Source organism: Cnephaeus nilssonii (genome assembly GCF_951640355.1).
Source record: "Cnephaeus nilssonii genome assembly, chromosome: 1".
In the NCBI taxonomy this organism is placed as follows: domain Eukaryota; kingdom Metazoa; phylum Chordata; class Mammalia; order Chiroptera; family Vespertilionidae; genus Cnephaeus; species Cnephaeus nilssonii.
This window is the reverse complement of record NC_137072.1, coordinates 20,495,528-20,520,527: the sequence shown is the minus strand read 5'-3', so window position 1 is coordinate 20,520,527 and position 25,000 is coordinate 20,495,528. Positions and strand designations below refer to the sequence as shown.

The window sequence follows — 25,000 nt, the reverse complement described above, 5'->3', positions numbered from 1 at the left end:
CCTCTCTTTCTGCTGGTTTTTCCTCAGTAAGATGCAGTACCTATTATGTTTGCCCAACTGTCTCCAGGATCCACAACTCTGTACCCCTCCCTCCGGCCCAATGATCTGAAAACCAAAAGAGTAGAAAATGGAAAATGAGATGGAGGTCGGAGGAACAGGAGGCAGCGGGTGGCTGCCGCTTCCTTTTTAAGAAGCTAAAATCCCCTCTGGTCTTTCTCGGCGACAGCCCCTGGCCTGCAGCGCGGTTCCTGGCCTCGCCAAGGTTCCGCACAATCTGGGCGCCTCCAGCTGCCCTTTCTCCTCCGAGTCTCCCGCCGCAGAGCGCAGCGCCGGAGTGGGGGAGAGGGGCGATGCCCGTGTGGATGCGGCTGCCGGCGCCGCCCTGGGCGCACTGCCCCGGGCGCTGCTTCCTCTCGCTCCCGCCGGAGCGCTGCGGGTTCCTGAGCGCAGCCGGCGGCACCGAGGCCAATGGGCAGCCAGGGAGCCGCGGGGCCTGTACGGAGTGCGGAGCGATGGCTTCCCTCCGCCAGCTCCCTCCGCGTTAGCATCGGTGCCAGGGAGAAGCTCGGGCCTCTCCGCAACCCCTCCCCAAGCCCACCCGGGCCAGCTTCCATCTGATTAGAATGACAGTAGCTCTCCAGTCATTCATTATGAGAGAAATTTTAGGCTTAAAAGAAAAACAGGGTCCCACTGTAATTGTGAGTTGTAATAAATGCAAACTTCTGGTGCCGTCCACCGCATAAGACAGTAAAAAATGGGTCTCGTCCCAACGCACCCCCGCCCCAAGCCCATTGTGAAGTCAATCTCTAACAAAGGGGACGTGTGAATATTCAACACCGAGTCTTTCAGTCGTATTTTCCGGAATCCCCCGAGTCGCCTCCCTTCCCCCTTTTAAATCGGCGAATACCTGTTTAAGTTTTAAAAGCACATGGAAATCGCCCGCGAGCGACCATATAATTTGATTTGCCAGGCAATCTGCAGAGCGATCGCACATCATTTATAATGTTCATTGAGCATTTTGCCTAATTGTGTCTGTCTCTGAAAGGGCAGCGCACCCCCTCCCGACCGCGAGCGGCACAAGTGGCGACATTCCCATGGAGCGGCCGCGCCGCAGCTTGCCGCTTTCAGCTCGGGCGGCCGGCCGCGCGCTCCCCTCCCCGGCGGCCGGGCGCGCCTGACACTCATAGCTCGGGGCTCAGGTACGGGCGGGCGCCGCGTTTGACTTCCATTCAATTCACAACCGGCCGCGCTTGCAGGTGTCGCCTTTTGAAGCCGCCCTCCAGCAGGCCGCTGTTCACTTCTCGCTGCGCGTCGGGTTTTGTAGATGCGCAAGAATGGGACTGATTATTCCCGTGCCCACAGGCCGCCCCCACACGCCCCACCCCCGGCGAACGAAAGGCTTCCCTCGGCCAAAAGAGGCGCTTAATTAGTTCTGGGACCGCGGAGAGCCCGAGTGGCCGACAAAGCCCGGCTCCCCAGGTAACCTCGTTCCCTGCAGCCCCGGGAGGGGGCGCGCGGAGCCAGAGCGCAGGCCTCCGGCGCTTGGTTTCCTCGGGCGCCGCCGTCCCTCCGCCCTCCCACGGGCTCTCCAAGGCGCCGCCGGCTCGCCCGTGGGGCTTGGGTGACCTCGGTCGCCGGCGCCCATGGTCCCCGGGCGCGGCCAGGCGGCCTTCTCGGCTTTCTCTCCCCATTGCCAGACTAGCCGGGCAGATGGAAGCGTAGTTGGCAAAAAAAAAAAAAAAAAAAAGTGCCGTAGCGGTCTGGTTTGCGCGGGTTCTCTACCTTACGGGGCATTCTGCCCTTCCCCCATGTCGGGGACACACTGGGACAATGTTTAGGGGGAACAATGAGGACTCTTTATCCGCCTCCCGGTCTTAGGACCGCGAGCTCTGAGCTCCTGGCTTAAAGCTGGCCTGGGGTGGCCAAGAGCTGCCTCGCCACCTTGGCCGGTGACGACCCCTTCGCGGCCGATCGCATCGACCCAGGTCTCATCCACTGGGCCACCTGGGCCACACCTACCACTCCCCTCCCCAGACCCCCGGCTCTCGGCCCTCCCAGGGCTTCGAGCGCCGAGCTGGGGCCTCCCGGAGCCGGGATCGCGCCCCCTGAAGACCGGCCTTGGGTGCGGACTGCCCCGGGGGTAGAGGAGGGGCGTGGCGTGGTCCGGGCCAGTGCCCGCGTTCTCCTTTCGGGGGCCGAGTGGGCGTCGGCCAAGGGAGGTGGGACCCCCTTCTGCCTCACCATTTGATTACCGAGAACGTACGAGCACGCGGGCACCCTTTCTTTCCACTCGCTGCTGTCTGTGAGCTGGCGGGGCCGGGCGGAGGCGGCGAGGCGGGGGGAGGCCCGGCGGTCTCACTCCCCGCACCCCGCCCCGCCCCGCCCGCCGGGCTGCGGCACAAGTGTTGGGATTCCCACGGATCGGCGTGCTCCGCGGCTGGAGGCCCGGGCACCCGGGGCCCCGGAGACGTGGCGGACACAGAGGGGTTTGTAGACACGGTGACCTCCGCGCTCCCGATCTGAAAGAGCCTGAAAGGAGCTGTTTATGGTGCATTACCAGTCAAGGGCTCAGGTACCAGCGCCTTGTGTCGGGAAGGCCCGGCGGCCGCCCGTGCTGCAGGTGTCAACTATACAAACGCCCCGGGAGGGGGGCCGCTGTGCAGGGGACAAAGGAGGGGCGTTCAGCCGCCGCTGCCACTCGCCCTCTTTCGCTTTCTCCTCTGCTGCGAGAGCAGCCAGCCTAGGGTGCAGACCCAGGTCGTCGGGGTGGGCAGAGAAAGAAGCGGGGCGCGGGGGGGGGGGGGGCGGAGGAGGGGGAGAGGGGGGGGTGTAGGGGGAGCGGGGTGTCCCAGGGAACTACAGTATATTATTGACGGACTTCATTTGGAGGGGAGGCTTTGGGCCTCTGCACAGCCATGCCCAGTTTCAGGGGTGAGAGCAGAGGGAGGTCACTGGAGGCTAGCACTTCCTAGTGGAGGCGGGTGCCTTGGGTGGGGGTGGGGGAGAGGAGAGGCATTTTGCTCGGGTGTTGGACTCCTTGGGCCCCCAGAGGCTTGCCTGGATTTAACTTGAACTTCCCCCCTGGGCCTGAGTCTGAGTGGTGTTTGACACATGTTCTTGGTTAAAGCGGTGGCCCTCTCCTCACTGGTGGGAGTCACTCCCTGCCCAGAAGAAACCAAGGAAGGCGCCATACCCTCAACAGGTCACTTCCCAGGGCCCCTGTGCTCCCAAAGGTTCCACAGCCCCCCCCCCCCCCCACCCCGCAAGTTGGCTTCTATAAAGCAAAACCTCAAAACGACTTTCCCTTTGTGAAAAGATTGTTACTTCCTAGGTGGGTCCTCAAAAGCCTTCACAAAGCCAAAATACTAGGGGTGGGGGGTAGGGATAGCACAAAAAAATAATGCTATGCAATCATTAAACACCACATTTTTTTAAAGTGGTGTTTAATGATTTTCAGGGCCAACATATAAAAGGGGAGTAGGCAGATGGAAGTTTTATGTGTGTCTAAAGGAAACATCTAAGTACTCCCAAAGGTTTTAGAGGCTGTCTGACTTGTTTCCTTATCTAATATTACCTGGAAACTTCGTTTCCCTTCTTGCAGGTGCAGCACCATCATTACTTTTATATGAGTCATCTATTATTAGAATTAGCTTTTGACTTAGTAAAACTGAGTGATTTTCTTAAAGTAACAGGGAAGGTGAGGAAACAATGGTGAATAGGATGAAGATGGGTACATTTCTGAAAAGAATAGTTTGAAAGTAGAATAAAAAAGAGAGAATAGATATATTCCTTACAAGGAAAGAAAGCCATTCCCATCTTAAAAAAACAAACAAACAAAAAAAAAAACAAAAAAACTCACCCCTGCTCTATCATTCCCAACTAAATAAGTTGCCCCAAATAGGTGTCTCTATTTTTTTCACTTTCATTCAGTCTTCCACACTACATTCTGGCCCATAATCTCACACTAAACCTTTCTTGTCATTTTCACCAGTAACTTCCATGTCCCCAAATTTAAGGACAATTTCCATGTCTTATCTTGCCTAAAACTACAGTAAATAGGCCCACCGTTCATCCTGACACCAAGTTCAGAATCCTTGCTACCATCTGTTTCTTTCAATTCTCCAAGCCCCATATTTAGTAAGTCACCAAGACCTGGCAATTCTCTCCAAAATACCTCTCCATAAAGCTCTTCTCCAACACCTCCACCCAGTTCAGGCCTTCATTATCTCTCAGCTGTTCTGCTGCTGCAGCTTTCTGATTGGTCTCCCTGCCTGTAATCTCGCTTTGCTCCAATCCATTCTCCATACTGCCGTCTCAGTATCCTTTCTAAATGGCAAACTTGATTATGCTACCCCCTACTTAAAACCCTTCACTGGCTCTCCATTCTGTGATTAATTATTTATATATTATAAGCATGTGCTATGGTAGTGCCACTGTACTAATCACTCACATACATTATAAAAATTTGTAAGACATACAAATTTTTAAAAGAATGAGACAAAATATAGACGATAGTTCTCATATTTTCTTCTCATACCCCAATACATCTTCTTACCCATTCTGGAAATGACTGCTCTATATTATGTCAAACGCCTTAACACAGCTTATAAGGTCTTCTTGATCTATATCCTTCCCACATTCCCATTCTAATCATTTCTCTTTACTTCATCTTTCATAAAGTTATTTTATTTCTTTTTTAAATATATTTTATTGATTTTTACAGAGAAGAAGGGAAAGGGATAGAGAGTTAGAAACATTGATGAGAGAGAGACATCGATCAGCTGCCTCCTGCACACCTCCCACGGGGGATGTGCCCGCAACCAAGGTACATGCCCTTGACCGGAATCGAACCTGGGACCCTTCAGTCCGAAGGCCGACGCTCTATCCACTAAGCCAAACCGGTTAGGGCTATTTTGTTTCTTGAAATGCCATGATAATCATTGTGTTTGTTTCATGTTTATTTCAACCTCTACTCTCCATTATCACTTATTGGCAAGCTCCAGTGGCTTGACCTACCAGCAACCACAACATGGGTGCCTAATTATGGTAGAAGCTTTTCAGGTTAATTCTTTTTTTTTTTTTCAGTTTTAAAAAGTTGATGTATAATTGACATACAATATCTTATTAGTTCCTGGTGTATGTCATAGTGACTCAATATTTATATATATTAAACTAGAGGCCCGATGCACGAAATTCGTGCAAGAGTAGGCCTTCCTTCCCCCAGCTGCTGGCACCCGGGACCCAAGACCTGGGCTTCCCTTGTAGAGGGAGGCCCTACCCACTCACCACAGCCCGCTGGCCTGTGGCCTGGGCCTCCCTCTGTGGGTGATCGTGGGGCAATGGCCAGGCCCCTGACCAATTGCATCGCACCCGCCTTGGCTGGCCTGGCCCCAGTGGGTGTCATAGCGTGGTCCCGGATGGTCATCTGGATGGTCGTTCCTCTGTTCAGCTGTTTGGTTGATTTGCATATTACGCTTTTATTATTTGGAATGATCCCCACAATAAGTCTAATTACCACCTATCACCATAAAAAGTTATTACAGTATTATTGGCCATATTCCCTATGCAATATAGTATGTCCCTATAACTTATTTATTTTATAATTGGGAGTTTGTACCTCTTGATTCCCTTCATCTATTTCACCACCACCACCACCCCCAATCCCTCCCTTCTCTGGTAACCACCAGTTTGTGTCCTGTATCTATGAGTCTGTTCCTGTTTTGTTTTGTGTGTTCATTTGTTTTGGTTTTTAGATTCTACATGTAAGTGAAATCATAGGGTATTTATCTTTCTTTGTTGGACTTAATTTCACTTAGCATAATATTCTCTATGTCTAGCCACCTTGTTGCAAATGGCAAGATTTCTCTTTTTTTTTTATGGCTGAGTAACATTCCATTACATCTTTATCCATTTATCTATCAATGAACACTTAGGTTGCTTCCATGCTTGGCTATTATAAATAATGCTGCAATTAACAGTATATGTCTTCTAATTAATGTTTTTGTTTTCTTCAGATAAATCCCAGAAGTGGAGTTTCTGGATTGTAGGGTAATTCTATTTTTAATTTTTAAAGGAACCTCCATACTATTTTCCATGGTGGCTGCACCATGTTACATTCCCATCAGCAGTATATGAGTTCTCTTTTCCCCACATCCTCACTAATACTTGTTATTTATTGTCTTTTTATAATAGTCAGACTTGAAAGTAAAACCTAAAACTGCAAAACTCCTAGAAGAAAACATAGGCGGTAAGCTCTTTGACATCAGTCTTAGTGATATTTGGGGGAACTAGTCTCCTCAGGCAAGATAAACAAAATAAAAAATAAGTTAAGGGATTGTATCAAACTAAAAAGCTTTTGCATAGCAAAAGAAACCAACAACAAAATGAAAATGGAACTTACTTAATAGCAGAAGATAGTTTCAAATAATATGTTGATTTGGTTGCCCTAGCTGGTTTGGCTCAGTGGATAGAGCGTTGGCCTTCGGACTGAAAGGTCCCAGTTTGGATTCCAGTCAAGGGCACATGCCTGGGGTGTGGGCTCAACCCTCAGTAGGGCGCGTTCAGGAGGCAGCCAGTCAATGATTCTCTCTCACATTGATGTTTCTATCTCTCTCTCCCTCTCCCTTCCTCTCTGAAATCAATAAAAATATATATTAAAAATATGTTTGATAAGGGGTTAATATCCAAAATATATAAAGAACTTCCAGAACTTAATATCAAAAACCTGATTAAAAATGGGCAGAGGACTTGAATAGATATTTAGCAGGCATATGAAAAGATGCTTAACATCAGTAATCACCAGGGAAATGCAAATCAAGCCACCGGTTAATTCTTATTTGTAAAGCACCCAGAAAACATAATCTGATCCTTCTGCACCTTTCCTTCCGGTCTACTTAAACCTACCCAGCCACTTGAGTTTCCCTTAAGTACTGGGGACTTCTAAGGCCAATGACAACATAAATCCCTCAGATCATTTTAATCAGAATGGGGGGATGTCATAAAATGGATGCTGTGTTTACAGCTTTGGTTCCACCTAGGCCAGTGATGGGCAACCTTTTGAGCTTGGTGTGTCAAACTTCGCCAAAAAACTGAGCATAACTCGGGTAGTGTGTCACTTTGAGGAAAAAACTAACTCCAAGACTCTAATCGCAAATGTTTCATCCTCAGGAGCAGCAAATGTTTCATCCTCGGCATGCGGCCGCGTGTCATCAGAAATGGCTACGCATGTCAGTGCTGACATGCGTGTCATAGGTTCGCCATCACTGATAGGCTATCCCTTAACACTCTTAGGAGTCTCTGTATATATTCCTGACTCCATCTTGAATTTTCACAATGGGTCTATACTCAGGCCTGGTAGGTTCCAAGCTTCTAAAAATAAAAAATAAATACAAGGATCAGGAGCGTATGAGAAAACAAGAGGATGTGTGAATTATCTGCCATTGAGTCAGCTCGGACTCCTGGAGACCCTATGAATGAGTGATGTTCACAGTGTCCTGTCTTCGGCAGCTCTGCTCAGCTCCTGGAGACACATGCCTGTGGCTTCTGTTATGGAGTCAATCCGTCTCATATTTGGTGTTTCTCTTGTCCGGCTGCCTTCTATTTTTCTCAACATTATTGTCTTTTCCAAAGAACCCTGACTCCTCTTGATGTGCCCGAAGAAGGGTACCTTCAGTTTTGTCATTTTGCCTCCAGTGATGTTTCAGGCTTCATTTGCTCTAGAACCCACTTGTTCATCTTTCTGGTGGTTCTGGGTATCCATAAAGCTCTTCTCCAACACCACATTTCAAATAAATCGTTTTTTTTCCTTTCAGCCTACTTCACTGTCCAACATTCACATCCATACATAGTAATTGGAAATATGAGTGTGTGGATGATCTTAGAGATGCATTAGGTATGACCTGACCTGTGAAGTCCCAGGACTGAGTGGTGCTCTAGTGACAATAAAATTATCTGATGGTAAATTCATGTCACAGCTTTGCTCTTCGTGATCTTTCCTCATTCTTCCATTGCTGCTCTTCTAAGTCTCAGTCTTCTCCTGATTTCTTGGCTTCATTTGAATTGATGACTGAACCAAGGTAAGCAAAATCATTAACCATTTCAGTGTCTTCATTGTCTATGTTAAAATTGTGTATTTCTTCTGTAGTCATGATTTATGTCTTCTTGATGTTCAGGTCCATCCTGCTTTGACACTTTCTTCTTTCAATGTCATCAGAAGTTGTTTCAAATCAGTGCTACTTTCTGCCAGTCAGATGGTGTCATCTGCATATCTTAAGTTACTGATATTTCTTCCACCCTGAGGCAAATACAGGGAAATGGGCTTCCAAGGCTGGCAAGGGCTAAATGAAGGTAAGATTCAAGGGCCATAAGGAAATTTCTGATTACCCTCAAAATGCTTTCAAAAGACTGCAATAAGGCCACACACGCCACATTAAAAAATTCATTCCTGTGGTTTATGGCTCTACCTTTCAAGGGCACTAATAAAATGCCAGAGACAGGACAATTTGGTTGCTATGTGCTGCTCACACCTTAGTGGAGCAGATGTTTTCCTTTATGGCCTCTAGCTGAGACCAATGGCCCTGAAGTAATCGGCTTTTAAAGAGGGCAAAAAGGATAATTTGGAGCACTGGGCATTCTTTGAGGACACGGGTCTTGGTGGGGCATATATGTGGTCATCATGAGGCCACTGCATGGCTGGGATGGGGATGGGGAGTGGAGGCAGATGTTTGAATTTGAATTCAGATTTATATGAGTCAAATGTCCATGTTTTTCCATTCTCCACTCTTTCATACTTCAAAAATTTCTTCTTTTCACTTTCAAACCCTTCCTCTTGATTTTTCTCCTTCCTCATTTTACTTCATTTCCTATTTTCTTTGCTTCCCTGTCCCTTTTCCTCCCTGATATATAATCTTTTCACCTGAAGCCAAACATGTGTATTTTGATAATTATTTGGAATAGTGTTTCTCAAACTTGACTTTTAATATAGGTATATGTTTATAGGTGTGTACATATTTACAAATACACATATGTGCATATAAAATTTTTACCCTTTCATAGAACAAAAAAAAAGCAACAACCAATAAAAGCTTTTACAGGCCTTCCGTCTCAGTTTAAATGATTATTAATATAAAATTGCTTGAATATTTACAAATAAAAAGTTGGTATAAATTCTAAATGTGTGTTGTTCTTAAATAGCTACAGAACCAACAAATAAAAAAATAAATCTATAAATCAGTGAAATTCAAATGAAACTTAATTTAATGTGAGAGACAATATGACTGTTGTAATGACATTTGTCACTTGTGGAATTGACATGATGATGGTCCCTCGCTTCAGTCCACTGTGTGGCATGTGATGATGCTGTTCCCCTACCCCAACCCTCCAGGTTAACTGAACTATCATGATAACCTTGATTCTCTAGCTTGTTGGTCTTTTCTTGGCACAGCCATAGTATCGGTGACTTTTCTGTAGTGTGAAGCAATTAAAACAGGCTGTTTGGCACCACCATAATCATAAACACAGATGTAAACTCAGATTCAGGCTTTAAGTTCAAAGACAGGGCCAGTTTATAAGGTGGTTGACCAGATGTACCAAAACATACTCGTACTTTGTTGTCATAGTGTTTTTAAGATTATCTTTAAGATTATCACAAAATTGGGGGAAAAAAGAGTCATAAGTAACTTGTGAAGCCTTGATTTAAGAAATATGGAAAATCAGAGGTCCATGAACAAGAGTGATCCAAGATAGGCCCTCATCAGGAGCATCACACTCCTGGGCAAGGAAACTCCCTCTGTGATGAAGGGGAAAAGGGCCATAAATACAATCTATTGATTTCTGAAGCATGCGCAGATTGTATCAGATAACAGGCCCAGCTTATTTTTCCTTCCAGCTGAGGAAAGACCTCTGGCTTCTCGGCAAGGCCAGTGCGAATGGAAGAGTAAGGAGAAAGCAGACTGCTGCCCAACTCCTGGCACAGAGAGATTAGGTAACATGCCCAAACACCTGGTCAGTGGCAGAGCCATGGGGCTCCAGGCTGGCAGGCTCCAGGGCCCACATGCCTGAGCTCTGTGCTACCCAGCCTCTCTGGCTGGATGCCTGGGGACTACAGCAGAAAGTGGGGTGCTGCTTCACATTTGACAAAAATACGCTCAAATCTTTAAGTGGGGTCTTGTGTGCGCAACCTGAGGAATGGTGGGGTACGTGCAGGTGCTTATTTCATGCACTACACAAGCATGAAAGCTACATTTCCAGGCAGCTTTCCCAAATGACTGATTTTCCTTGACTAATACAGGCACTTCCCTGCTTGAACTAGGCATGGTCTGGCATCAACTTCTTCAAGCACAGGTTAACCCAGCTGAAGACGAGCTTTTGTTCTAGACAGAATTTGTTCCACCAACAATAAAAGTGTCACCGCAATACCCCAACATCTACAGGACCACTGATATGAGTGAAAACTATTATTATTGATAGGAGGTTGAAAAAATTCTAAGGGAATCAAAATCCTGGCCTGCCAAGCAAGGAATACAGTCAGACCACGGGCAAAATACTAAGGCATTCTAAGAGATGCAGGAAATGTGACTTGAACTGTTGAGTCCCAAGGACTGAGTGGTGCTCAAGTAAAAATAAAATTATCCGATGCTAAAGCCATATGATGAACATCACACACCAAGCCTGTCAGTAAAGATATGGGAAAATTGTGCTGAGATTGGGTCAAAGGAAAAATGCAACATACAAAACTAAAAATACATGGAAGAAAAATAGACTAAAATGTTAAGTTTCACCTGTAGGCTGTGGGACTGTGGACAGTGCAGACAACGTGGTGCTTGTAATGAGCACTTAGTAGTTTTCCATTCTCTTTATATGGGTGAATCCCTCTGAACTTGGTTGGATATTGATTTCATACGGGGAGGAGCACTCCACCCAATGCCATCCGTTGTAACTGCACTGCGTGCATGACTTAACACAGCTGCAGAAAGGGCTCACTCAGACTCGAGCCCCCGCCAGCCCTCACTGGGCCCATCTGCCAGAGGGTTCTTGCTGACTTTTGAAGCCTTGAAGACGGCACAAGCTAATAACCAAGCTCTCTGGAGGGCTCCTGCAGGGCTTATATGAGGGGATCAGACACTCCAAAATTTTTCTTTAAAAATAAGTTCACTAAGTTAAAAAAAAAAAGTCTGTATATATGTTCATATGTAGTAGTCACCCCCTTATTCATAGTTTTTGCTCTCCATGGTTCCAGTTACCCATAGTCAACCATGGCATGAAAATATTAAATGGAAAATTCCAGAAATAGATAATTCATAAGTTTAAATTGCACTCCATTCTGAGTAGCTTGATAAATTCTGTGCCATCCCGCTCTGCCCTGCCCAGGATGTGAATCATCCCTTTGTCCCGCGTCTCCTCTCTCTATCCACTACCCACCCGTGAGTCACTTCATGACCATCTTGGTTATCAGATAGACTATAGAGGTATCGCAGTGCTTGTGTTCAAGTCACCCTTATTTTACTAAATGATGGCCCCAGAGTGCAAGAGTAGTGATGCTGGCAATTAGGACGTGCCAAAGAGAAGCCCAAAAGTGCTTCCTTTAAGTGAAAAGGAGATTACAGTACAATAAGATATTTTGAGAGAGAGAAACCACATTCACATAACTTTTATTACAGTATATTTTATAATTGTCCTATTGTATTAGTAGTAATTGTTTTTAACCTCTTACTCTGCTTAATTTAGCAAGTAAACTTTATCACAGGTATGGAGTATAGGGAAAAACAAAGCATATATAGGGTTTGGTCCTGTCCCTGATTTCAGGCATCCACTGGGGGGATCTCAGAATTGTATCCCCTGCGGATAGGGGGGGAATATTGTATTTGAAAAATCAAAACGCTCTCTGCTCCTCCTGTTCGTCAGACAGCCTCTCCTCCTGCGCTGTGCCAGCAGCCACAACCCTGAGACACGATGGTGAAGGTCGGAGTGAACGGATTTGGCCGCATTGGGCGCCTGGTCACCAGGGCTGCTTTTAACTCTGGCAAAGCGGATATTGTCGCCATCAATGACCCCTTCATTGACCTCAACTACATGGTCTACATGTTCCAGTATGATTCTACTCATGGCAAGTTCAAGGGCACCGTCAAGGCTGAGAACGGGAAGCTTGTCATCAACGGAAAGTCCATCTCCATCTTCCAGGAGCAAGATCCCGCCAACATCAAATGGGGTGATGCTGGTGCTGAGTATGCTGTGGAGTCCACCGGTGTCTTCACCACCATGGAGAAGGCTGGGGCTCACTTGAAGGGCGGAGCCAAGAGGGTCCTCATCTCTGCCCTTTCTGCGGATGCCCCCATGTTTGTGATGGGTGTGAACCATGACAAGTATGACAACTGCCTCAAGGTTGTCAGCAATGCCTCCTGCACCACCAACTGCTTGGCCCCCCTGGCCAAGGTCATCCATGACAACTTTGGCATTGTGGAGGGACTCATGACCACAGTCCATGCCATCACCGCCACCCAGAAGACCGTGGACGGCCCCTCTGGGAAGCTGTAGTGTGATGGCCGAGCGGCTGCCCAGAACATCATCCCTGCTTCTACCGGCGCTGCCAAGGCTGTGGGCATGCTCATCCCTGAGCTGAATGGGAAGCTCACTGGCATGGCCTTCCGTGTGCCCACCCGCAACGTGTCGGTTGTGGACCTGACCTGCCGCCTGGAGAAAGCTGCCAAATACGACGATATCAAGAAGGTGGTGAAGCAGGCGTCAGAGGGCCCCCTCAAGGGCATCCTGGGATACACTGAGGACCAGGTTGTCTCCTGCGACTTTAACAGCGACACCCACTCCTCCACGTTTGATGCTGGGGCTGGCATTGCCCTCAATGACCACTTTGTCAAGCTCGTTTCCTGGTATGACAATGAATTTGGCTACAGCAACAGGGTGGTGGACCTCATGGTCCACATGGCCTCCAAGGAGTAAGAGCCCCCTGGACCACCAGCCCCAGCAAGAGGAAGAGAGGCCCTCCGCTGCTGGGGAGTCCTTCCCCACATCGATCCCGACACACTGAGAATCTCCTGACCACCGTTTCCATCCCAGACCCCCTGAAGAAGGGGAGGGGCGTAGGGAGCCCTACTTTGTGGGAGCCCCACCATCAATAAAGTTCACTGTACCCAGCCAAAAAAAAAAAATCAAAAGATTCCAGAGTATACAATGAAAAATTCTGTTCATTAGCCACTTAACTCCTTTCTCAATGAAACAAACATCATCAGTTTCTTGTGTATCCATTTAGAAATATGTGATGGCTCTGCAAACAAATACACTCACATATATTCACTGTCTTATTTTTTTAAATGCAAGCGAGAGCATACGAGTCACTCTTCCTTCGCTTCATAATGTATCTTGAAGATCACTTCACATCACTACATCAAAAGCATTCTCCTTTTTTATGGCTGCTGAATATTCCATTATATAAATGAACCATATCCCTAGCCGGTTTGGCTCAGTGGATGGAGCACTGGCTTGTGGACTGGGGGGTCCCAGGTTCAATTCCAGCGGGGGGCACATGCCCAGGTTACGGGCTTGATCCCCAGTGGGGGGGCGTACAGGAGGCAGCTGATCGGTGGTTCTCTCTCATCATTGATGTTTCTGTTTCTCCCTCTCCCTTCCTCTCTGAAATCAATAAAAATATATTTTTAAAAAATGAACCATAATTCATGTAAGGCCGTACAGATGGACATAAAGACAGAAAACACATGTAGCTTTGAAAAAAATTAAACAGAAAAAAGCCCCCAATTCATGTTTGTATTAAATTTTTTATTTTTTTTTCCATTTCACTGCTCACTGTGGAGGCCAAGATGCAGAAGTCTGGTAATAACGACTTGTGGTGTGTACATTACTGCAGGTCAAACACCTTTCGAAATAACAAAACTGAAGGGTAAAGACCAGAAGCTTTGCTATTCACCAAATAAACCTTGGCAGAAACCATTTATTTGGATAATTATATCAGCATTTCAGTGTTTCTCCCTCAAAAGATTAATATTTAACAACGGGAAATATACAGGCAAGAAGGAAGGCGGTAGGTGTTCGACACTTGGATTTCCTTTGTTTCATGGCAACCATATGCTTCCTGCCCTGGTTCCCAGATGGGACATGGTCCGGTTTTGTGTATTAGACTGAGTAGCCTCAGAGTGAGGAGTGTCTAATGGGAAACCCTGGAAAGTGATGCCAACATCTCCACCACCTTGGGCTGGAATCCACTTATTTCTATCCGTGGCTCCGTGGTGCCAGCTGTGTCACTCCAGGAGAGTTACTTGGCCTTTCTGAATCTTACTATTTGCAAACAATAAAAATATGCCCAGGTAACCTCACAATGCTGCATTAGGAGCAAACAAGCCAATCCATGTGAAAATCATATTTAATCATCTATATTAGGTGTAGAGACAAAAGAGGGACAGAAGGATGCCATGTAACACATATGAGATAAGGAACCACCCAAACCTGGTATTAACTATGATGCTTTCTCTTATTTGGCTGTGCAGCCATGGATTTAAGGCCACATCTCATTCATTCACTGATTGAAATAAGATACCCTTCAGCTTGCAGAATTATGAGGGTGAATGATAAGCATGTCTGAGAGTCCTCTCAAATGCTCATTCCCATCTCTTCTACTGTTAGCCTCATTCCTTGTACCTGTCTCAGGACAGAATAAATAGAAGACCTTCAAACCAAATGAAGGAGCTCAGACTGGTGGCAAGAAGAGTAGGAGGGAAACAAAGAAGACCAGAGAGAGATCAGCATGGCATCTGAGGACTTGAAAAGTCAATTAATGACTAAATAAATACCTCAGGAGAATGGAGGGTAGGTGGTTAGAGGGAGGCCTTTGAAGCTGAGTCAAGGAGGTTGGCATCTTCTAGGCCAGTCATTTCCAAGATGGCATAAAATGACACATAATTACAGTGAGCCTTCTGAGTAAAAAAAAAAAAAATCCATAATCTGTCTGTATAGTATGACTTTTGGAACCAGAGAATGTCCTGTAACCCCATCTTTAACGTTGCACACTTTGTCTTGTGCTGGGAGTTGCACCATTCAGTGGTTCCTTCCTCAGCACATCAGGAGATGCAGCCAAGACTCTGGAGAGTCGGGGCTGGAGACCAGGAAGATGGTACTTGGTAATCTGGGCCAGTTTACAACAGGGCCTGCCCTAACTACACTGCATATTAATATAAATACATCTTCTATGAGTGAGTGGAAGCAGCACTGGTATCCACTCTCAGCAGCCAGTGGAACTGGCACAGAGCTGAAATGGATCAGGTCTGATGGCAGTCTGCTGGTTGACCTTAGGGAAGTCACTGAGACATCTTCCAGCACTAACACGTGATTCTAGTTTTCAAACCCTTTCCTGTTGCTATAGGGATAGAGGGTGGGTTGATGAGGGCACCCAAGTACGGAGAAGAAGGATTTCACAGAACAAGGGAGGGAGCGAGAATAGCAAAGGAAGGGGAAGCAGACACAGAAGAGGACAAAACAGGTACCTGGCATCCCCTCTGGGCTGTGAGTGGGGAAGGGGGCATTTAGGGTCAGGAGGAATGAACATGAACCCATTTTCAGGTTGGGAGATAGACCATGAGTCACATCCACAAGCACCTGCTTGTAGGCATGAAGCGAGGTGTGGGATGCTCTGGGGATACCTAGTTTCAGTGGCATTTAAGCTCCAGCAGGGAGGACTCAGCCAGGCATGGAGCACTATGGGAACACAGCAGGGGAAGCTGAGGAAGGAGGAGGGCCTGGACGCTGCACTCTACATTAGTGGGCTCTGCCCGAAACTCATCCTGGGAAGGAGCCAGGGACCTGTGTTCCAAGCCTCCAGTCACTGTTCCTAGAAGCTGGGAAAAGAGCTTTGAAATGTATAATGGGAAACAGATAAACAAGTATTCAGGTCCTTGAGACCGATGAGAGGGAGGGAGGCAGGAAGGGAGAGAAAGAAAGAAAGGCCCAGGGAGAGAGAGGGTGTGCGGCAAGGCTTTCTTGATGCCCAGTGGCCCTTTACAGAAGTTCTCCTGGAACTGAGCACCTCAAAGATGGCAGAGGCTTCCGAGCAGCCCTGAAGGTGTGGCGGGAGTCTACTGGGTCCAGCACTGAGTTCCTTTCAAAAGACTTGAAAGTATCTTGAGCTTTCAGCAGAATTTGGCACCAAAAAGAACCAAGTACCCCTGCAACTGCCTAGGGGATGATGCTGTTTTATAATGAGGCAAAGTTTCTTTATAAGGGTAAGGGACACTTCTCCTTGCTGGAAACCGATCATTGTTTCACTAATAGAAAGATGTGCCGGAAACCGATCATTGTTTCACTAATAGAAAGATGTGGACAGGAAACCCGGAAGGCTGGTCAACAACCTTAATTGCTCTAACCACTCACTGTTTAGTTGAAACATTGTTAGCTGAAGCAGCCTCCACCTCTGTTTGTCTTATGTATTTTTGTTATTGGAATTTCCTGCCTAAAGGCTATGGGTGTATCCCATCGCCTCAATAAAAGGGACAGCAGGGCCAGAGCAGTGTGTAGTCCTCCCACTAGAGGTGGGCTCCCGCCTGGCCCCCAATATTCCCAAATTAATGCTTTTCTAGTCTCTTTTCATTTGTGTGCGGCCTTCTCCAGAACCCGAACCCTGAACCGGAACCCTGAACCACGCGGGACGTGAAAGGGGTTCCCACACTCCTGAAGACAAAGCGGAGAGAGACTTTAAGCTGTGTCCTGCTCTCCATGAAATACCTGGGACCTTTTGATCTTGTCCCTCTCCATGTGTCCCCACTGCCCAGAGGATCCAGGGAGTGAAGAAGGTGGGGCTGGAATGGGAATTTGGGGTCCAGCCTGGCAAGACAGCGAGAGCCCAGCCATCTCCTCACCCAACCTGTTGCTTCAAGAGGCAGGGTGCCTCTGTCCACACTATTACCTCCAGTGACCCGGAGCAAACTTCCTTTCTTAGTGATGAAGTCTTTCTTCTTTTTATTGACGAGCCATCTTGTCTTAAGGACAGAATGTGTGTGCATGTGTGTGCCCACACTAGTATCCCAGTATCAGCAACTGCAGGCCTAGCCCTCACTTCCCAATGGGACCAGTGTGCAATCCTCTAAGGGAAAAATGGTGAGGGTAGGAGGGGAAAGGGTGAGGACGGTTGTCTGGCACAAGTGACTATCTTCTCCTTCCTCCTAACCCGTGCTCATCCATGCAGTCCAGGAGCTGCCAAGAACATCCACGCAGCTCTGCTCAGCCTCATAGGACAGTAATTTCCTCCACAGCCGATTTCCCATGAGCTCACCTGGGTGCCCAAATACATGTATGTACTCTTCCATGAACTCATCAAGCACATGTAAGATGATTTTCATTGGAATCGGACTTAAAAATCACACGGGGTAAAAACACACTTGCTGATTCCCATGTCCCCCAGCCACCCCGCCCCCCAACATATCCATGACACAAACACACTTTCTCCAGAGCCACCTAGATGTGCCAGAGATAGGGCTTGAAGAGAGCCTTTACAGGCTGGGATCCAGTCTTTCATTGAAAGGTTATCCATGTTTTGGATACGGCATTGAAGTCTGGTCATTTGTCACCCTCCCAAGGGATTAGGTCGACCCAAGGCCATGTTCCCGCGTGGCTTTAATCTAACCATTTGAGGGGAGGGGAAAGGCCTTTTCAATGTAAAGCGAATGGGATGTCCACTACCATCTGGTTACATCCCTGGTTTTGACCCTCCACCCACAACAGCTTCCCTCTTTTTGAGATGAGAAAGATAAATCGAAATGCAGGATGTTGCAGTTGGGGCACTCACACAGGGAGCCTGTCCACATTTGCATCATTTTAAGAACCATCACCTCACTAGGAAGGGACGAGGCTCAGCAGCTAACACCGAGGCTCAGAAGCTAACACCGGACAGGAGGTGCGGAAATTGTCTGGGGTTCTTCACTCCTGTCTGCTGCAAACTGGGTAATCTGAGATCTTCTAATCCTTTGCCCTTTAACATTTTGATCTCAGAATTCAGGTAAATACAATGCAACGTCTAAAACCAAGAAATTTGGTTAAATCTTAGTGCTTAAGAGGCATAGACTTGGGTGTTGAGTTGAGATAAGAAGCCTCTGGTGGGACAAGGCTCTGGAAAAGGAGAAGGAAGCGGCTGACCGGGAAGACGGCGCCTCAGTCCGCTATTGGGAGAAGCCGCGCCATCGCGCCACCGGCTGCACTTAACTCTGCGGGGGAAGCGGAGCTTGGCTTTTACCAGGACTTGCCCGACCTTGAAAGTGGTTCTTTGTTACTCTTCAACTGAGGAATTCGTGTTGCATCGCAGTTTGTGATAAAGTGTGTCGTGGGGCAGAGTGCATACGGTTGTTGTTTTTAAAGGCCGAAAAGGGAAAAAAAAAAAATTCAAGGATGGTGCTGGTGGCCAGTCAGAAAGGTGAGAAACTCTGGTTTACACTCTGCCCTTTAACGTCTCGCCCTCCCTCCGGGCAGCTCCGGAGCAGACAATTCAATTAACTCCTTTTGTACCAAGTTTTATTGATCCGAACCCCTAGAATATCAATTTGCTTTCCGAAGAAACGTGCCCCACTGAGCTGCCTCGCGAGGCAACCCCTCCTGCGTTCCCATTTATTTTCCCGGGCCGCGGAAGGGAGGCGAGGGGAGGCCAACCCAGAGGGGGCGTCGCTGGGGACGGATAGATACCGCATCAGAGTCGGGCTTCGGTGCTGGCGACCCGAAGGCTCGCGCCTCGAGACCCCGCACAGCGTCTCCTCGCTGCTGCAAATTGGGTAACCTCGGATCTTCTCATCTTGTAAATCTTTTGCCCTTACATTTTGCCTTCGAAACCCACTGGCAAACTCCGTGCCAACTTTACAAGAGTCCTTGAAAGGTTCGGAGATGAGTTAGCAGCCGGCTGGAGGCCAGCGCGCCCCGGACGTGGTGGTGGCTAAATGCACCAACCCTGACGCCCCAGGCTGCAGGCAGTTCCTGCGCCCACCCCCGCGGAGGAGCGAGTTCCGCGGGTCACCTGTTCCCGCCGCCTGAGCCGTCAGTGTCAGCGCGCATCCTTAGGGCTTTTTGTAGCTGTGCTGCTACCCCAGCCCTGGGGCCAAGGGGCGGGGAGCTCAGTGCAGCGCGCGGGTGAACAGGCAGCGGACGGTGCCGGCTGCAGGTGCCTCGGGTTTGCGCCCCGCAGGTACAAGCGGCAGGAAAGGGCGGGGAGGAGCAGGAAGAGCCCCGGGCAACGTAGACCCCGCCTCCTCTCCACCTCGGGAGCTCCCAACCCCAAGAGAGCCCTTCCGGCCCGCGCCGCCCGCCGGGCCCCCTGCCCCCCTCCCCGTCGGCTCGGTGATTGGCTGGCGCCGCGGGCCCCTGGCACGCGCCTGTGGATGTAGTTATAAGAATCCTCGCGTGCCGGCCCTCAGCCGCAGCAAGTTGGCCACAGCCCTCCCCAGCGCAGCGCTGGTGCGGCCGGAGCGCAGGGGCCTCGGGCACTCCAGGGAGGCCGGGGGCGGGGGCCGAGGGGCCGTTCCCACAGCCTCCCGCTCAAGAACCCGGGAGACAGGGAGGGACTGCCAGACAGGCAAACACTGCAACACCAAACTCCCACAGAGCCACCTCGGGCGACCAGTCCGCCCTCGGGCCAGCGGCGGCGCAGAGCATGGACGCGGTGCTGCTAGAGCACTTCCCTGGGGGCCTGGACGCCTTCCCGTCCCCTTACTTTGACGAGGAGGACTTCTTCACAGACCAGTCCTCTCGGGACCCCCTGGAGGACGGCGATGAACTGCTGGTGGACGAGCAGGCCGAGGTGGAGTTCCTCAGCCACCAGCTGCACGAATACTACTACCGCGACGGGGCGTGCCTGCTGCTGCAGCCCGCGCCCTCGGCGGCCCCGCACTCGCTCGCTCCGCCACCCTCGGGGGGCCCTGGAGAGCCAGACGAGGGTGGCGGCGGCTACTGCTGTGAGGCGGGGGCGCCCCCGGGCGGCTTCCCCTACTCGCCCGACTCGCCGCCCCCGTGCCTGGCCTACCCGTGCGCCGGGGTGTCCGTGCTGTCCCCAGGGACGCGGCTGCGCGGCCTGAGCGGGGCGGCGGCGGCGCGACGGCGGCGGCGGGTGCGCTCGGAGGCCGAGCTGCAGCAGCTGCGACAGGCGGCTAACGTGCGGGAGCGGAGGCGCATGCAATCCATCAACGATGCCTTCGAGGGGCTGCGCTCCCACATCCCCACGCTGCCCTACGAGAAGCGCCTCTCCAAAGTGGACACGCTGCGCCTGGCCATCGGCTACATCAACTTCCTCAGCGAGCTGGTGCAAGCTGACCTGCCGCTGCGCGGTGGCGGCGCGGGCGTCGGCCGGGGGCCTGGCTGTGGCGGGCGCCTGGGTGGAGACATCCCCGGCAGCCAGGCCCAGAAAGTCATCATCTGCCATCGGGGCACCCGTAAGTGCGTTCCCATTCCAGCTCAGGGAGACGGGGACGCGTGCGGGAAGGTCTTGGAGGGGCTGGGTGAGTGGGCCGACAAGCCGACTGACCGACGGACAGATGGTCCATGGGCACCAGCGACCTTGAGCGCCTGCTGGCGTTTATCAGGTTTTTTTCCCCTCCACTTTGACCGCGGCTCAGAGGGCGCGCGACCACAAAGGACTTGCAGCTCCTGGGATCCCGGGGAGGGGGCGCTGGGGGCTTGTGCAGTGGAGAGAAAGGGTCCTTCTACTGTAACCTAAGACGCCTGTTCTGTGGAGGCGCCCGGGCATAGACCCCAAGGACTGGAGGGCTCCGCTGGGAATAGAGGTGGACATTCACACTCTGTTGTTTCTTCTCACCTCCTCAGGGTCCCCCTCCCCCAGCGACCCGGATTATGGCCTCCCTCCCCTTGCAGGACACTCTCTCTCATGGACTGATGAAAAACAACTCAAAGAACAAAATATTATCCGGACAGCCAAAGTGTGGACCCCAGAGGACCCCAGAAAACTCAACAGCAAGCCTTCCTTCAACAACATAGAAAACGAACCGCCCTTTGAGTTTGTGTCCTGAGAAATCACAGACTCGCCTGGTTAGGTCTCTGTGCATATTGTACATGTAAATGTCTATAATGTAAATGTAATTTAAGAATCACATTTTTCTAATGGCAATCAACAGTTTGTTATTTATCTATTTATTATGCTGTCAAGTTAATGAAATAGTTCTCTTTTTAAATATATAATTTATATAATTTATCCTGATTTTCTAAAAATATGCAATAGCCTATGATTCCCCCCCCCCCCCAGCACCTTTGGCAGAATGTTGTTGGAAGAACTCTGTCTAGAACATTGTGCTAATTTATTGACAGATATGGTTTATTTCTAAGCGATGTTAATAAATTTATTTGTTTTCTACACGTTATTTGTTTAATACATGATGGGGGTAGCTATATTTCTAAAAAGAAGAATAACTTACTTTGTAAAAGATAATTGAACCAGAGACTCAAAACGTAGCTGTCTAGCAAGAAACCACATTTTAGTGAGATTTAGCTGAAAGGAAGTGGATTGGAGGGTTAGGCCCCAGCTCTCTTAAGAGTGCTCTTCTTCTGCATCACCTGCCCTCAATGGTGACTTTTGCCTGTATTTTTATCCTACCTTTCAAACACTATGGTGTAATTATACCCATTTTTCAGAGGGGAAAGCTGAGGCTTAGAGACGATGTTTAACTTAACCAAGGTCACCCCTACCCTGCCTAATCATAGTGTATGAACTGAATTTGCTGTATGGGGGGGGGGGGAGGGGAGGCTAGTTTCGGGCTTGGCCATTGGAAGGGGTCTTTCTGCTTCCATGGGCTGGTTGCTCTTGAGCTTCTCTGCAGCTGCAGCATCGGGTACATGGGACTTGAACATATTCCTATTAAAGGAGATGGGGCAGGCCACTGTGGGCTCGAATGCCTCCCAACAAAACCCAGGGTCCTTTTTAGGTAAGGCGAGAGAAGGCGCATGCACCCTTCCTCAGCCACTTCTGCAAATGGGTTATTTCTAAAACGGACTGCGTTTCGCTTCCAACAGAATTTCATCTTCCTTGGGAAGCAGCCTGATCTGGGAGGCAGGCGAGCCTCAAGCGGAGGGCGGAGGGCCGCCCCCTAGCGATGGGGAGCGGCTCGACGGTGCGGCCGGGGTCGCTCAGCCGGAAAGCCCTGACAAACCCGGCCGTGGGAGGTCTCCTTCGCCACTTCCCGCACCTCCTCGGCCCTCGGGGTGCTTTCCCTTGTGGGCCCAAGCCCGGGTTTGCGGCGGCTGACCCGGGCCCGGCGCGCGCTCGGACACCACGGGCGCAAAGGGCAAGTGCGGAGCGGGACCGCGCGCGCGGCAGGAGCGCACCTTCCCACGGACCCGCCACCCCAGTGCAGCTAAAGCCAGACCGAGGAAGTTGTTGCTCTACCGCCCAGTACCGGCCTGGTCCTCCAGGGTATAATCAGGAATTTTCCGGGTACCCCGGCCCTGTGGACAACATGCTAATTGCTTTAACCTAGTTTCAGACCCACCGAGGGGTTCCCCGCGCGCCGCGGGTGCTATGGACAGCGTCCAAGAGCAATTAAAGCGAGGCTGCGAGTTCGACCCCGCAGCGCGGCCCAGCCAGACACTGGGAGATGCTGAATCTCGAAGCTCCCAGGAGGCCCTTGGCGGTGGACACTCCTTCCAGCCATCGCAGCCTCTCCGGTCCCTCCCCCTAAAAGATGGAGATTTCACACTGGAGTCAGAATTTGGAAACCAGAGAAAATAATTCGATTTTGTCCTGTATTAGGGTCTCGTTAAACACGAAAGTTGCTTTTGCACAAATGCGTCTATCAGGCATGTAATCTCATTACACTCATTAGAAAGTCAAATGTTAGGCAGACTTCTACTTAATTATAAGTTATGTAAGCATTGTGCTTTTCCTTGGACTGTGTAGACCTGCGTTTCCATTAGAATGGGTGATGTGGCACTCCGCAGTTAAAACACTACAACCATTGTGATGTGGCACCTTTTCTTTTGCGTGCCACTTTTTCCGGGATTCAATGCTTCAACACATCCTTTAGTGCGGTGCAGATGAAGCGGAAGAGTTGGGCTGAGCTTGTAAAACACCAGGGTCTCTATCTTGTCACTCTTCTGTCCTGACTTGGCAAGTCCCTTTAAACACAACCTTCAAAGAGACTGACAGCTTCTTTTTATTTACTCATAATCCATTCATTCTAGTGTAGCAGTTCTTTTAAAAATGCGGCCGTAAAAGCAGAACAAACGTATCATTTCAGAGTCTCCTTCGGTGTCAGAGAGGCCTGAGCTGCACTTGGTGAAGGAACTGCTCTCCTCGCAGCAGCTCCAGGCTGAAGAGCCTCTGGGCTGGGGCGTCCCTGGCCAGCCAGTCCCGCAGCCTGGCCCTGGGAGGGTCAGTATGGGGCACTTACTTTGAGTGGCAGGTTGATTCAGGAGTCCTTCTAAGTCAACACTTTGCTTCCAACTAAAAAAAAAAAAAGTGTATGAAAATAATTGATATTTATCAGTTATCCTCAATGGCTACAGAGACCCTTTACTGAGCCCCGCTATTCTGAACACCCATCAGCTCCTGCTAAAAACCCAGCCCGAACTATCAGAGCAGAGTTTAAAGTCCTCCCTGGCTGCCTTGGTCCATTTAGCATAATAAAGAAGCTGCAACCCCTGAACTGGTGCATTTTATGAACTCAACCCGGCGAGCTGGCTAAATCATTCTCTAGTGGTCACTTACCCTTCACTGTTACCAATTATAGGGGGAGAGACAGAAGAGTGAAGAAAGTTTGGGTAGAGTGCCCCCCCCTTCCCCCTACAATTCACCCCCTCCTCCCACCAGATATACTTCTTTAATTCCAGCCCATCCCAGGTTACTGTGCCATTCTGCCTTGGTGTCAGAGTGTCAATGACTACTTATTAAAAGCCCCTTCTCGCCCTAGCCGGATTGGCTCAGTGGATAGAGTGTCGGCCTGCAGACTGAAAGGTCCCAGGTTCGATTCTGGTCAAGGGCATGTACCTTGGTTGCGGGCACATCCCCAGTAGAAGGTGTGCTAACTCTTTACCCCTCTTCCTTCCTCTCGTAAAAAAAAAAAAAAAATCAATAAAATGTATTTAAAAAAATAAATAAATGCCCCTTTTCCCCATCTGTCTCTCTCCCCTACATTTCTGGTGAGCATTAGGGTTAGGGTCCTCTCATCGCTGCCTTAAAAGGTGTTACCTGTCACCAAAAGGTGGCTTCTTCCCATTTTCAGAGGCTGGGCACCTGAGGCACCATACCTTTTCCTTTTGTTTCATGAGGGAATTCTCAGTTAGGAGGTGAGAGTGGGTGGGGCAGCTCCCGGGGCGGGGGGGGGGGCGCGGGGGGGGGGGCGAGGAGAAGGTGGGTGTGAAGAGGAGAGGGGAGCCACTTTCCCATCCTGAGCTGGGTGGCCTCTGGGATGGAGCCTCCTTGTGGAGCCTCTTCCTTCCCGAGGAGGAGACACTATGGATTCATTAAAAACCCTCATAAAAGTTTAATCCTGAAGCCTGGAGGTCCTGTAAGGCAGAAAAAGTAGGTGGGAAAGAGAGTGAGTCGCCCACCCCGGGCTGAGAGCAGCGCGCATAAAACATCTCCTCGCAGCTCCTGCGAAATGGGCTGAGGGGGATTCCCAGGACTGCTCGTCTGCCAGCACCAGGATTAACGCCCCTCTGCGGAGAGGGTGTGAAGCCTCTCAAATCCATAAACGCATCCCATTTCTATTAATGGGCTTTTGCGGTGGCACCGAGTACCAGCTGCAAGGTTGAACAAACACCAGTTGAGCACTCCCTGGCGAACCTCCCTCTCGCCCTCGCCCTCCCCTCCACAGCCTTTCCAAAGCCTTCTGCAGCCTGTGGGAATGGTCCTAAATAATTCCACAACCAATGGCGTTTTTGAGATCTGGAATCACTGGTAGGAAGCGATTCCCACGCTGGGATGTGGGGTCTGGCCAACAGGTGTTCGGATTTGGCCCAGGGAGATGGGGAAACCCAGGGAGGGAGACAGGCCTGCCAGAAAGCA

The 25,000-nt window shown here is 49.7% G+C and overlaps 1 protein-coding gene and 1 pseudogene across 2 annotated transcripts; both read left to right on the top strand.

The window, feature by feature from the left end:
- Positions 1-11,878: 11,878 nt before the first annotated feature.
- On the top strand, positions 11,879-13,046 carry LOC307102837 (glyceraldehyde-3-phosphate dehydrogenase-like; annotated as a pseudogene). The gene has a single exon. The product of its transcript is annotated as a glyceraldehyde-3-phosphate dehydrogenase-like (transcript).
- A 6,596-nt stretch (positions 13,047-19,642) lies between these two features.
- Positions 19,643-21,011, top strand: PTF1A (pancreas associated transcription factor 1a; the record flags this gene model as incomplete). Its single annotated transcript, XM_079773679.1, has 2 exons — positions 19,643-20,417; positions 20,809-21,011. 2 exons carry the CDS (start codon positions 19,643-19,645, stop codon positions 21,009-21,011), a joined length of 978 nt encoding a protein of 325 aa, XP_079629805.1.
- Between the last annotated feature and the right edge of the window lie 3,989 nt (positions 21,012-25,000).